The following is a 13,694-nucleotide window of genomic DNA, read 5'->3' as shown; positions in this document are numbered from 1 at the left end:
AAAGTATTCAACCGTTTACAGTGGTGGAAGAAGTATTAATTTTCTCTTATTAAGCTACAATACCACAATTAAAAAAATATTCCACTGAACCTTCATGCATTCTTAATCTTAAGAAGTGTAAAAGTATAAACAAATGTATTTATGAATATCTACTGAAAATATAAAAAGTAAAAGTATTCATTATGCAGCAAACTGTCCCCTGTCACAGTTATTTTATCATAGATTATAATAAAGCTCTATTACTGTTACATTTGTCAGATTATATTCTGTTTCTTTCTTTTTTATTAGGATCCCCATTAGCACTAGCATGAGCATTGGCTATTCTTCCTGGGGTCCACTCACACAGTCGGCTCCATCCTTCTCTCATTGTGATTTTCTCATTGGAACAACATTTAAAAAATGTTTCTGTTTGTGTGTTTTTGATTTGAAGCACTTATAGTGACCCTTGGGGGTTTAATGAAAAAGACACTCTTGCCAAGATTAGTATACACTGTAAGGTAAAAACTGTGGTTATTTAGGGAGTGTTTGCGAGGACTAAGTGTTTTTAAATTGAATCTTTTTACAAGTGAAGTCCAGGTTTGTGTGTATGACGGGGGATTTGCTGTCAGATTGGGTATTGCAGCGCATTGCCCATGTTGATGGGAGACTTCTCAGATTAGTCCAGTCGTTGGATGCTCATTTAATTTAATCAGGAGAAAGCAGATGTTCTTGAACAGCAAATAGTAATCACTCACAATTAGCGGACAGTTCCTTTCCTCTCTTCGCTTCAATATTGTGTTCCTCTACTTGTTGATACTATGTTATGTTAGCATGCACGTGTGTCTAAAGAATGATTGTAAAATATACGTTTTAACAAAAAAAGATCTTTTCAAAGGTATAATGACAATCTTAATGTTTCTTTGTTGACCTTATTCAGGTTAGTAACCCATCAACTCTTACTCTCTTATTTTAAGTCACATATCAACCACCAACTACCCACCAATCCACCTACACACACACGCATATACAAACGCACACACACACAAACACACACACATTGGAACGCATTGGAAGTAATGTTCATGTTAACCTTCTACTGAATACATTTATACTATCCCAGGACAAGTTATAATTTAAATTTATGAAAGCACCATCTCCTAACCTTAAGGGATTATCTTCATATCCTCTAACTTCGTGAGAATATATTGTGTATAAACTTTATAGGTATTGAGAGAAATCCTTTTCACAGACTGTCCACAGGTGACCAAATTCACAAGTCACATCTGCGAATAAAGGACAGGCTACGTATACACAGAAATAATTATCACATAAAAGAAATCAAACTGTTATTTGAACATTTGTGGAAAGAGTGTTAGTCTATCGCCGAGAGCCAATCAGAAGAAAGAATTACCTTGAACAGATTTTGTAACCTGAAACATCAGTACCATTGTAAAGCCCTAATAAATGACTTGAAACAAAGGTACCCAGCTGGCTTGGTTAACCCCAGGCCATTAGAGCACATAAAATAGGTTACCAATTCAGTTGAATGTTGTTTTTGAAGTGGAGCCAATTCAGCAGCTTTTGTTTCTGAGCACAATTTACTCCAATATGTGAAAAACAAAATCACATTGGTTTATATTAAAACAAAAATGGAACCACAATTAATTATATGCAATAAATGAATTAGCTTAATGATCAGATGGAAGCTACAGTTTACATTTGGCAGCTGTTGACTGTACCAGACTTCTCTGACCTCTTGTCTTTTTCATCAAGCTTTAGTGTAGATGCTCTAGTGCATTAGCAACTTACTTCAACCTTCAGGTGAGAAATAGTGTTTATAACAAGAAAAACTCTATGCCCCCGGGAACCTCCATTGTTTTTTATTTTATTCCAGCGCCTCGGACGGCAACAACCCAAAGCTAAGTCAGAGAGTCTCTGCAACTAAAATAAAAATGTTGCCAGCCACACATGCAGAAGATTTAGAGAGAGAAAAAAAAGAATAATACAACATATGCTTTTGAATAATCATCCCAATTTGTTATGTTGTTAGTTATTTTCATCCTAATGTTTTTGTATGTTTTATGGTTGAATATGGGAACAGTTGACACTTTTTCTGGGCCGAACATCATGACATCAAAAACAATAGTTGTAAAGGATAAATAGCACAGTTCATCTGATAATCCGGGAGAGTAAACCTCAGTCAGGTTTCAGATTGGAGAGGCACGGATTACTCTCTGCCCATCACATCTGTCACAGGAACTGCGATTCTGTGTACTATAATTGCCCTTTTGAAATTCACAATATTAGCCTTTAAATATTACATGTGAGTAGAGTGCATATGGATTGTATATCTGCTATGATGCCATGTCCATCCTTCATGTATTTCTTTAGATAAGACTTGATTTTGTGTGTAATATAGAATATTTTTTAAATAGAAATCTCTTTTCATCCCTGCCCTCCTTGCTTGCTCCTATTCACTAACGCTTACAATTGCCCCTTAAAATGGGATGAGGACTTCAAGACATTAGACAAAGGTCATTGTGCGTGATTAAGAAACTAACTGGCTACAGCAGAACTAAGTACCTACAATATTCAATTTCCCAATGAACCTAATTGCACTATGGAACATCCAAAATTGTGTCTTGGATGAGCAGAAATTGTAACAAAGGGGGATAAGTGATGTTTGTGCTGTTCTGGAAAATTAGGCTCTGATGTTTGAGTAGCCTATTTGAAAACGTCCTGCCCATCTGTGGGCAATGACCTTGTTTAAAGCAGGAGAGTCTTTTCACTGGCTTAGTGAGTGTGTGTGTGTGTGTGTGTTTGTGTGCTTGAGCCTGTGTCTACAAGACAGTGAGGGGCAGGGGGAGGCGGGCACGCCCAAATGATAGTGTTGAATGACGCCCGTCTGTTGCTTCTTCAGTATTTCGGTGCGTCCTGCGATTGGTGGAGGACGGGATATGGTACCCAGCGCTGGCGCGCCGTGGGCGGGTGGATGGCCTGTTTATAAACCCAGATCTTTCCTCGTGGGCGGGAACAGCAACAGTAGAGAGTGAAAGCGCAGGGGGAGAGTGAGAGAGACGGTGGAGAAGAAGAGGCTGTGGTGGCGGCTGTGGCTGACCGGGGATTGCGGAGGGGGCGAGGCGGCCGCCCCTGAATGCCTCTTCAACCGCGCATGGACGACCACCTCAGCCTCCTGCAATCACCCCCGCCGAGCGTTGCCAAAACCCAGGGCGATAATCTGGTGAACCACGGATACACCGAGACAGAGACCGACGTGATGACGGTGGTCGCGTGTGACAACATGCTAGAAGAGTCGGCAGCTCTCCCGGGCCACCACTCTCTGGACCGATATGAACCGGATCACGAATGCTGCGAGAGGGTGGTCATCAACATCTCGGGGTTACGCTTCGAGACCCAGCTCAAGACTCTCTCCCAGTTTCCAGAGACCCTGCTGGGGGACCCCAAGAAGAGGATGAGGTACTTTGATCCTCTCAGAAACGAGTACTTTTTTGATCGAAATCGACCCAGCTTTGACGCTATTCTTTATTACTATCAGTCTGGCGGGCGCATCAGAAGACCCGTTAACGTGCCCATTGACATTTTCTCTGAGGAGATCCGCTTCTATGAGCTGGGTGAGGAGGCTATGGAGAAGTTCAGGGAGGATGAGGGCTTTATAAAAGAGGAGGAGCGACCGTTGCCAGAGAATGAATTTCAAAGACAGGTGTGGCTGCTTTTTGAATACCCAGAGAGTTCGGGACCCGCGCGGGGCATAGCAATAGTGTCTGTCCTGGTTATTCTCATCTCTATTGTCATCTTCTGCTTAGAGACACTGCCAGAGTTCAGGGACGACAACAGGGATCCAATCACCATTGCACCTGTGATTAATGGCACACTCCCGTATTTCACCAGCCCATTCTCTGACCCTTTCTTTGTTGTAGAGACGTTGTGTATTATTTGGTTCTCATTCGAGCTGTTGGTGCGCTTTTTTGCGTGCCCTAGTAAAGCCACGTTCTCCAAAAACATCATGAATATTATTGACATTGTGGCTATCATTCCCTATTTCATCACTCTGGGCACAGAGCTGGCAGAGAGACAAGGAAACGGACAGCAGGCCATGTCATTAGCCATTCTGCGCGTAATTAGGCTTGTTCGGGTATTTCGCATCTTCAAACTCTCGCGTCACTCCAAAGGGCTCCAGATTTTAGGACAGACTCTGAAGGCCAGTATGCGTGAGCTGGGTCTCCTCATCTTCTTTTTGTTCATCGGTGTCATCCTCTTCTCAAGTGCTGTCTATTTTGCTGAAGCAGACGACCCAGATTCGGGATTCAGCAGCATCCCAGACGCATTTTGGTGGGCTGTTGTCACCATGACTACCGTGGGCTACGGGGACATGCACCCCGTGACAATCGGGGGAAAGATTGTGGGGTCTCTCTGTGCCATCGCTGGTGTGTTGACCATTGCTCTGCCCGTGCCTGTCATCGTCTCTAATTTCAACTACTTTTATCACAGGGAGACGGACGGGGAAGAGCAGGCACAGTACCTGCACGTGGGCAGCTGCCAGCCTCTCGCGGACACAGAGGAGCTGAGGAAGTCTCGCTCCTCTTCCTCACTCAGCAAGAGCGAGTATATGGTGATAGAGGAGCACGGGATCAACAGCGCGTTCAAACAGCAGCCCAACTTCCTCACCACCACGCCAAACAACTCGCAGAATTGTGTGAATTATATAAACAAAAAGATTTTCACCGACGTGTAGCCAATTAGTGTCATAGTTCTGAACGCAGGAAGGGGTAGTGTGTAAACACACAGCTGTTTCTGTCGCTATGCTACGGCGTGCGGAAGCAGTGGTATATCAGATGAATAAACAAAGGAATAATGAGGGAGGGAAAGAAAAATCCTGTCTGTTCAGAGACGTGGCTTTGTGCTCCATTAAAAAAAAAAAAAATGTCCTTTTCATTTCGGTGATGAGGATTCATAATTCAGTTTTACTTTCGCGCTTGGAGATAAAGAGCTCATTTATAATTAGCTCAAATATTAGGTCTACTATTCTTCTGTAAGTTAGGGAATTGACCTATTGTGCGTTGTGAAATAGCCAATACATTATCACAACAGGTAGTAGAAGCTTTATAACTGTGAAAGGTGAGTACACGTATGGTACTCACATTGTATTAACATGTGTTATGAGTCGTGATTCGTCAGTCATAGCCTATGTATAATATTCTGAATCATTTAAATATGTTTGAGTGTTTTAACACATGCAATGTCACAGTTTTGCATATATTATCTAAATTAGACCGTTCTGTGAGATGACTTAATTGTGCGTTAAAGTCTAGTCCAAATGTTACTGTCTTTAAATGAAATCCCCTAATCCTTTCATAAACTGTCACGGTGGGCTATAAACACAGGGGGCCGCCTACTGTCAGTCATTATCGTTGCAGGACACACGTGAGAGCGGATAAACACAGTGCACACATATAGCAATCAAAGATGGAGCGTGCTTCTCTTTGGATGCCTCAAATATAGCTATGCCTGCTGTGATGCAGTCGCCATGGAGACGTCCGTTTCTCGGTAACCCCAGTCACCGTTGCCATGGCACCCTTGTTTCCACAGAAACCTTCCAGATGGCTTGGAAGCTATATCGAAGATTGTTATCAGAAAAGCTTGTCTTGAGTCTCGAATAAGACATCACGATTTGCGTGCGTGAAATACAAGCCCAAAACATACGGAGTCACTATGGCCAGTCACCACGCTCACTCAGTGGCTCCAACATTGACACACAAAACAAGTTGGATTTGCCACTATGAAATGCGTCCCGAAATGAACCACGCACCACTTGGAGAAGTGCTAAACCGGAAGATGTGGAAGGGGAGGCAGCGCGTGAGGAATTATGAATGAACTGGGAGCACGTTGTGTCTGGCCGTGCAGAGTGCAGTACTGCAGGCGCTCAGCAGAGGCTGCTCTTCTCCCACTGATAAACATGGTAAGTTCTGAACACTGTCAGGCCCCTGTCTCTTTATGAACTCTACATTTAATCATAAAACCAGTTGTTTGACTGTGTGAGTTTAATAGGAACGTCAAAACAATTAGGTCAGTTCAATCTAAAAACTCTTACCTTAATGACATTTCATTCCAGTATCTCTGCAGTTAATATCACAGCAAAATAAAAGCAAGAGGTGGGTTGTTTTTTGTCCTAGCTCTTAATTATGCTTTACAATATGGAAATGCAGCACACATTGCAGTTATGTAAATGTTTAAGCATCCATCATCCTTAATTTGTGGGTTTTCATATTTGGTGTAATTTTTCAGGTGCCATTGCAGTGTGCCCAGGTTGTCTTTAACCTTCAAATGACTGAATAAGGGCACCAACAGCATGCCCACCCAACTTGTCTCAGTGCTGCCCCCTGGTGGCTACCATCTCCTTAAAGAACAGGTGGCTCACCTGATGTCTCTGACAATATTTGCCAATGATGTCAAAAAGATTCAGAGGTGACATAACCATGAGATATCTCACATGAGAAAAAAGAGAGCTGCCATTTGACAACAGTATTGTTTAATGCATTTAATACATTCTATATTTTATCTGCTAACAGCAAATCAGTCATGCTTATAAAGTGTTTTCAGTTTTTATTACTAGTAAAGTCTCTACCCTGCCTCTTCCTGTACCCAATTCTTACTTTTGAAACTGCTGCCCTGCTGCCCTGCAAATTTATGTTCACTGTCTAGGGGAATCTATGGAGCATTGAGTGAGTGTGACTGTGTGTGAACTTGAATGTGTTCTTGTGAGCATGTGTGGTAGTATAACTATTATACTTCAACACTCATGGCTGAGTGATAATTAGGGCACTCTCATTAGTTGGCTTGCCCTAAAGGCAAAGTGGGAGGTCCCACAGAAAGAATGACCGCTTTATAGATTTTTGCTTTCTGTTTTGACCTCTGACCTTGACTTCATACATTTTCATTGAAAACCTCTGTGTTGGTCATCAGTTAAATTGCCTTCTGATTTTTCAAGTCAAATAAAATCTCCAGAGCGGACACACACTGGTATATTGATTGTAAGCAAACTATATTTTGGAAGAGACAGTAGCTGCTTGTTTATAATCGATTTCAATTGGTCAGTCTGGAAGATAATCTTATGAGCCTGGCGAGGATGAATTATAGAGAAAAACGCGTATGAAAAAAGAATGGTAGCTTTCCTCTTTTCAATTCTTATTCTGTCAGGCTCTGATGATGTGCAGCATTGCGGCTCAATAGGGTTTCACATTTGTTTATGTCCAGAACTCTAATTACATATCTTAACATCTGCTCCTATTTTTTTTATCTTTACTGCAATGTAGGCATTTGGTTGATGCTCTTGTACAGGGTAAATTGCAGTGTGAGGATGCATGTCTGATTAACTCTAAGACTGTAATGCTATCAGTGGGGGCACTTATAGAGAAATGTTGCCCTTGTTAAAATTGTCTCGCTCACATAAAATTTGCTAGCCCACTGTCTCCTCTCCTTATGATCTGACAGTATTAACACTTTGAGTTGTGTATGATGGGTAAGGAGACAGAGCAGCATCCTTGCAATGTTAATAAGATCACCAAACTATGTGATGGGTCTGGTAACGCTGTGTGGCTCTAACAATTTAGCTTTCTCTCCTACCCATCCTCCTCTTCTTCCTCTCTCTCTTTATCTCTCAGGTGAAAGTAGTTCCATTTTTCTGCACAGACCTGGAACCCTGACGACCCCAATTATACTGCCTCTCATTTAGGTAAACAGACTTGATTTGATAAGAAAAGTAAATATGACATTATTGAACTTTAACTAACATTCACTGATAATGACTTGGAAAGGTTTTCTCTGTTTTAGAGCTGCATAGATTACCCATTAACCTTCAGTGACCCTTCTTTCTCTATAGGGGCGCAATGAATCTGGTCTTCCTGATGAGCCAGATTGGCCGAAGTAAAGAGTTGAGACAGAACTCCCACTGGATCAATATTTCTTCCCCTACCCTCCTCCTGACTGGTGTCCTTAAACCCAGACTGGGTGCCTACCAGTTCTCCCCTTCCAATGGAACACCACTCAATCCAAAATGCAATTGCTTTAATGACAAAAAAAAAACCAGACGTATATATGTATATGTATTCCACATACAGTTTTGTAGCTGCAGTTTTCTGACTGCTTTTCTTCTGGATTTGACACACTGTGAGCTGATCGATCATGGAGTCAAAATGGATTCAGGCAGGAGAATTCAGCTGGAACTGTTCTATGGACTCTGGCCTTTTTCTATACTGCTTTCCAAATAAAATTCCAAAGGACGGGTTTAAGAAAAAGCCCGCAATATTGCAAAAATTCCTGGTATTTAACGCAGATTTCTACCCATTGTATTCTTGTCTTAAGGTAATGATATTCATTATGGACAATAACTTAAAAACAGATTTTGCTTCAAGTCAAAAGTGGCAAAAACTGAGGCGGACCATAATTTGCTGATATGAAACTGTGATACAAATCAAAGACTGTTAGCCATATGCCTTTTGTTAGCTCTGTGTACTCTGTATTGCTAACTGATACAAACTCCTATGTATGTGTGCCTGGTTGCAGCTTTTCCCCTGTCATATACACATGGAGAACAATACAGAGGCATATATATATATATATATATATATATATATATATATATATATATACACACACAACACACACACACACACACATATACATGTGCCTGTGTATGGCTCTGTTTTATCCCAGATTAGACTGATGTCTTGGGATGGGGCAGAATATCACCAGGGGAAGGTTGTGTACGCCAGTATTTGTTCTGTACTATGGTGTGCTGTCTTAAACATGACCCATATAAAGAGATTATCAGTAGTAGTGTCCTTATTTGCAAGGTTCTTTTTTACTTGATTAGTGATGGAACAGATTTATATCTCAGAAAATATCTTTATTAACCTTATTATGTGTGCGGTTTTGAAAATGTCAGGATTAGAGACTTTGAACCAACATTGCCCTCTCTGTATTGATGTTTCTGTAGAGTTAGTTTCCAATAGGACACTAGGTCAAGTAAAAGCAGTACTTACAATATAAAGTACAATGTGATTCTCTGCATGATTATAATATGTAAATTGCTATAATCACTCAATGCTGCTCCAATTTCATAGATTAATAGGGTAATTAGCATCCATAAATATGTTGACAGACAGAAAAAACAATTGTTTATTGTCATCATGCTCTTTAAGTAGTGAACAGGGTTTAGTGTGTTGCCATTGTGCAGCTGACTCGTCGGGGTTGTACTAAACAGCTGTGATTGTGCCAAACAGACAATTCTATTTGTAAACACAACTGAAATAGAAGTATGATAGAAAAAGTACTAGCCACTGTTCTCTTGGACAAAATGTATAACTTAACCCTCACCCATTTTAATATTTGCCTGGAAAAGAGATGGTTGCTTTAATAGTACAATATTGCAAAACATTTGGCTTTTCCCTGAACTGCACAGCTGAACCTTAACGAGAATTGAACTGTGTGAGTCCAGTGGAAAACTTCATATCATCTCTGTGCCGCAGGAGGTAAATATTAACATTCTAACAGTGGTTTACAGCCATCACACTGTCACCCTGTGTATGAAGCAAATGTGCTTTATTGCTCCAGTGAGCCCACCAGCTTGCTTATAACTCTGCCATCTCTCTAGGCTATTGTGTGTCCACCAATATCAAAACGCCTTTTTTTTTTTGTTGCCATTTTGGAAATGCGGTGATAGTTGAAGACTAAATACTCCCAATGTTTATCAGTGCAGCAGAATTATTTATTTATTCTCCAATTTAAACAATTTTCTTCCTGGCTCTATTTGGCTTAATTAAAGCATTTTAGTAGAATACCACAACTGCCTTTGAGATCACAAAAATGCCAGTGATGTCATGAAATATCACCACCAGCCATGGCGCTACACCAGGAAATCTCCATAGCAACAAGGGAGGGTTGTCTGCAAGATGAAGAGAATGGCCGTGTGAACAGATTCAGGTGCATTGAAGGGATCACCACTGAAGCTGTCTATAATACTAACAGCAGTGTTTGTGTGTACAGGACTTCTCAGAAGTCCGGGCGTTGGCAGTGTGTCCATGTGTTTTGAGTTATTGTAAACGTGTGTGTGTGTGTGTGTGTGTGTGTGTGGGTGTGGGTGTGGGTGTGGGGTACGCGTCTGGTAGAGGATCAGTGTATTGCCAGTAAAGACAGATCGGGTGTCACCATCAAGGGACTCCATTGGAACAGTCGGTCTAAGTGGAGTTAAAACAATGCCAACACCCCACAGTCATGAGCCAACACCAGACTGTATATACAGTGAAGGAAATAAATATTTGATCCCCTGCTAATTTTGTTGGCCCACTTACAAAGAAATTAAGTCTATATTTCTAATGGTAGGTTTATTTTAATGGTGAGCGACAGAATATCAAAAAGAAAATCCAGAAATGCATGTACATTAAGAAATATATATATTACGTTTAATTAAGGGAAATAAGTGTTTGATCCTCTTGCAACCAACAATAATTCTGGCTCCCACGGACCAGTTAAATAAGTCCTCTCGCTTTAAGAAAGTACTCCTAATGTCAACTCTTTACCTGGATAAAAGACACCTGTATCTTTTTTTTATGTACATTATTTGTTAACACAACGTTGATAAATCGTAACCTTTAAATTGATATGTCAAACAGTTGCTTACCTGCATATCAAGAGAGGTGCAACATTATCATTAATATGGAGTTGCAATATTAACTCTGTTTATGCTTTATTTTTTGTCTTTATCAACTGCTTAGGGAAATATCTGGTGCTTGAGACATACACACATTGATTGCCATCAATTTGTTATTTGTGTGCCACTGCTGTTAAGCTTAGCTGAAAACAACACTGCCAGGGAACAAAAGAATAAAGTTGGACGGTTTCATATAGTGCCGCCTATTCAGTGATTCCCAGTATGCTCATGACAACAAGTGCCACATTGCTTATATCACATTGTTTTCACATTTCATGATTATTATTTTTTTTAAATAAAGATTATAGTTGCTTTAAAGTTGCATTGTTAATGTGTCCTTATACAAACCAATGTTATAACGCTAGAGGGTCTTTCATGAGAAGTTGTAAAGCCAGCTGAGACAAACTTTTGATTACATATTTAGAATTGATTTGACTTTTATTGATTAAAGACTTTAACATTTAAAAATATTAACATTTTGAAATGAGAAGATTAATGATTAATGTTCTTATCCTTAACAACTGCCAACCTAAAGTGCACTCTTCTCTCTGACTTTCAGTTTTGTGATGTCTCCTCGTTCACTAGCAGAGCCACACCATTGGAAGCTGGAAACGATGGTTGCTAAGGGTAATGATGCTGTTGCTAGAGCTTCTTAAAAAAAATCGTATTATTTCTTGATGCTGATTGGCTCATCAGCTGCAGTTTCCAGCCACAGGCCCAGGAGAAAAGGCGGGACTCCCTTTTGAGGTATACATGCAAAAAGAAACAAAAAAAATCTGAGACACTCAATTACATGCAGCCACACACATATTAACATATATATGTAACATATTCAGAACCAAATATTAAGACACATTACCTTTTTTCTAATATTTTGAAGGATTGATCTGATGCCGTCATTTCCAATTTTCTGTCAAAACAAACAGACAGATGGTGGAGATGCTGCTGTGCTCTACTGGATGACTCATCACTCTGTCACTGTGACCTTTATCTGCTACCCGCTCCTCCTCTATTGTTCCCTTCCCTTCATTTTCTTTTCCTGCACACTTCTAACTTAATTTACTGAGGACTATGTTTGTCCCCTCTTCTACCAATCCTTTTCACTATGCTACTTATCTATGCCGCTCTTCCTGGACATCCTCTAATGCTTTTCTTCCCTTTTCTTTCCTCATGTAGTCCGCCCTCTGGTTCCATCACCATCACTGCTCTAGGGTGAGGTGTTGCCTTCCCAAAGGGAAGCTCTGCCATGTTGTTACAACAAGTAAATGGACGAAGACACAGACAGTACAGACTGCAGACTGATACATTAACTGTTGATTTCACTGAAAGGACTAGTAAGGTACTTAACTTCTGCTCTGTGTGGGAAAAACATTTGCTCGTGGAACATTCTCTGCTTTCACTGCACATTCAATTAAGCACACTGCCATTGTAAAGCTGAATATTGCATACATATGCAGCCATGCAAACCTCTTCATGCTATATAGATATCATTAATGTACTCCCAAGTTTCCTCTCTAAGTTAAGCCACACCTCCAGACCAGTTAGACTATTGATTTTTCCTTGTTTTTGAAGGCTGTGAGAACAACAGAAAATGAAACCACATCCAGAATCAATAGTAGAGTACTCTACTCTGAAGGTGAGGACATATCTCATTGTCAAAGCAGTGATCATCAGCCTAGTTGCTCTCAACAGGCAGGTAGAGAACTTCCAAGGTCAATCCCTAAATATAGAGGGACCCCAGAGAGAGACGTGCAGGGAGAAACAGGAGAAAATGAAACAAAAAAGGATGAGGGTCAAAATAAGTTGATGTGGCGATGAAGTTCCTTGTCGTGCGGTCAGAGAGGAGAATGATAGTTGTGGAGTTGTATTTTGGATCCAATATGCAGTAATTGTTTAGGAATAGAAACAGGATTTCCATGTGTTCACTGTTGTGGGATGTCAATCGGTTTTGTATTTTTTTATTTATGTTATTTAGAACAAAAGTGACAAGCAAAGTTAAAGTTTCCTCTTGTCCATGAGAATTTGTCTAAATGTGTTTCAATGTATGCACTTGGTCTGGTGGTGAGTGCATACACGTGGCAATACTGTAGGTTAATACATCTGTGTGTGTGAGAGAGTGTTGTCATGGACTGATCACCTGCTGCAGCACCAGCAGAGGTCATTCAGGACAAAGCTCCTCCCATCCCCTGCAGTCTGCAGTCATAAGTTGGATCAACACCCTCCTCTCTCCTTCACTCTGTCTCCTACTCCCTATCCTCCCTCTCTCACTTCCACATGTTGTGCTGCATAGAAAAGAGTGGAGATTTCAGGTTTGCTGACTCACATTGACATTAATATGCCACTCATCTCACAATTAACTATCTTAACTGCGCAATTTGTAACAAGTCAAAAACATATTAACTCAGAGAGTACATTTGGATTTAATGTACTTATATGATTGGGGATATTATGTGAACAACATGGAGCTCTGGGGACCTCTGGCACTTTCCTGTTTGTTTTATATTTCCATCCACATTTCTGTCTAGACATTTTGAGGATCCCTCGGCCAGTGCCCATGCCTAATAAAAAATGTATACAGTGTAAAATTGCTTGGTTGTGGATACAGCTGTCATGTGGGGTCATTAGTTGGAAAGCATTCTTACCTTTCTCTGAGGTTTCATCTCGTCTGCGCTGCTGAACACAAAACAGAATCAATTGCCCTGTTGACTGAGACTTGGCATGACCTTAAATTGAGACAAACTGGAGACAGAATTGAGGAGCTAAAACGGTTGAAGGATAAATGATCTTAAACCTTTCATTCAACTATATGTCAGTAATACTGTACTGTTAACAGTATGTAGATCAGGGGTTTTCAGAGTCTAACTATTTTGGATCCCCTCTTAAAAACAATCAAAAAACTGTGCCTAAACATTTATTTTTTTTAAAATGGCGAATTTCGGAGCTGTAACAAACAGAACATTTCTATGATTTATGGACATTTGTTTATTGA

The 13,694-nt window shown here is 40.5% G+C and overlaps 1 protein-coding gene across 3 annotated transcripts; it reads left to right on the top strand.

Annotated features, from left to right (window-relative positions):
- The first annotated feature begins 2,955 nt into the window (after nucleotides 1-2,955).
- Nucleotides 2,956-8,820, top strand: LOC134870345 (potassium voltage-gated channel subfamily A member 3). Of its 3 annotated transcripts, none has more exons than XM_063892497.1 (4): nucleotides 2,956-5,956; nucleotides 6,283-6,406; nucleotides 7,659-7,729; nucleotides 7,877-8,820. In XM_063892497.1, the coding sequence occupies exon 1, from the start codon at nucleotides 3,134-3,136 to the stop codon at nucleotides 4,730-4,732; it is 1,599 nt and encodes a 532-aa protein (XP_063748567.1). In that variant the 5' UTR covers nucleotides 2,956-3,133; the 3' UTR covers nucleotides 4,733-5,956; nucleotides 6,283-6,406; nucleotides 7,659-7,729; nucleotides 7,877-8,820. The 3 variants fall into 3 exon arrangements, with proteins under 3 accessions (XP_063748567.1, XP_063748558.1, XP_063748552.1); XM_063892488.1 differs by having other exon boundaries at nucleotides 6,283-6,462; XM_063892482.1 differs by lacking the exon at nucleotides 6,283-6,406.
- The last annotated feature ends 4,874 nt before the right edge of the window (nucleotides 8,821-13,694 follow it).

Source organism: Eleginops maclovinus, chromosome 1, assembly GCF_036324505.1.
Source record: "Eleginops maclovinus isolate JMC-PN-2008 ecotype Puerto Natales chromosome 1, JC_Emac_rtc_rv5, whole genome shotgun sequence".
Lineage (NCBI taxonomy): Eukaryota > Metazoa > Chordata > Actinopteri > Perciformes > Eleginopidae > Eleginops > Eleginops maclovinus.
Note: the sequence above shows the minus strand (reverse complement) of the source record. Positions and strands in the feature narration are given on the sequence as shown.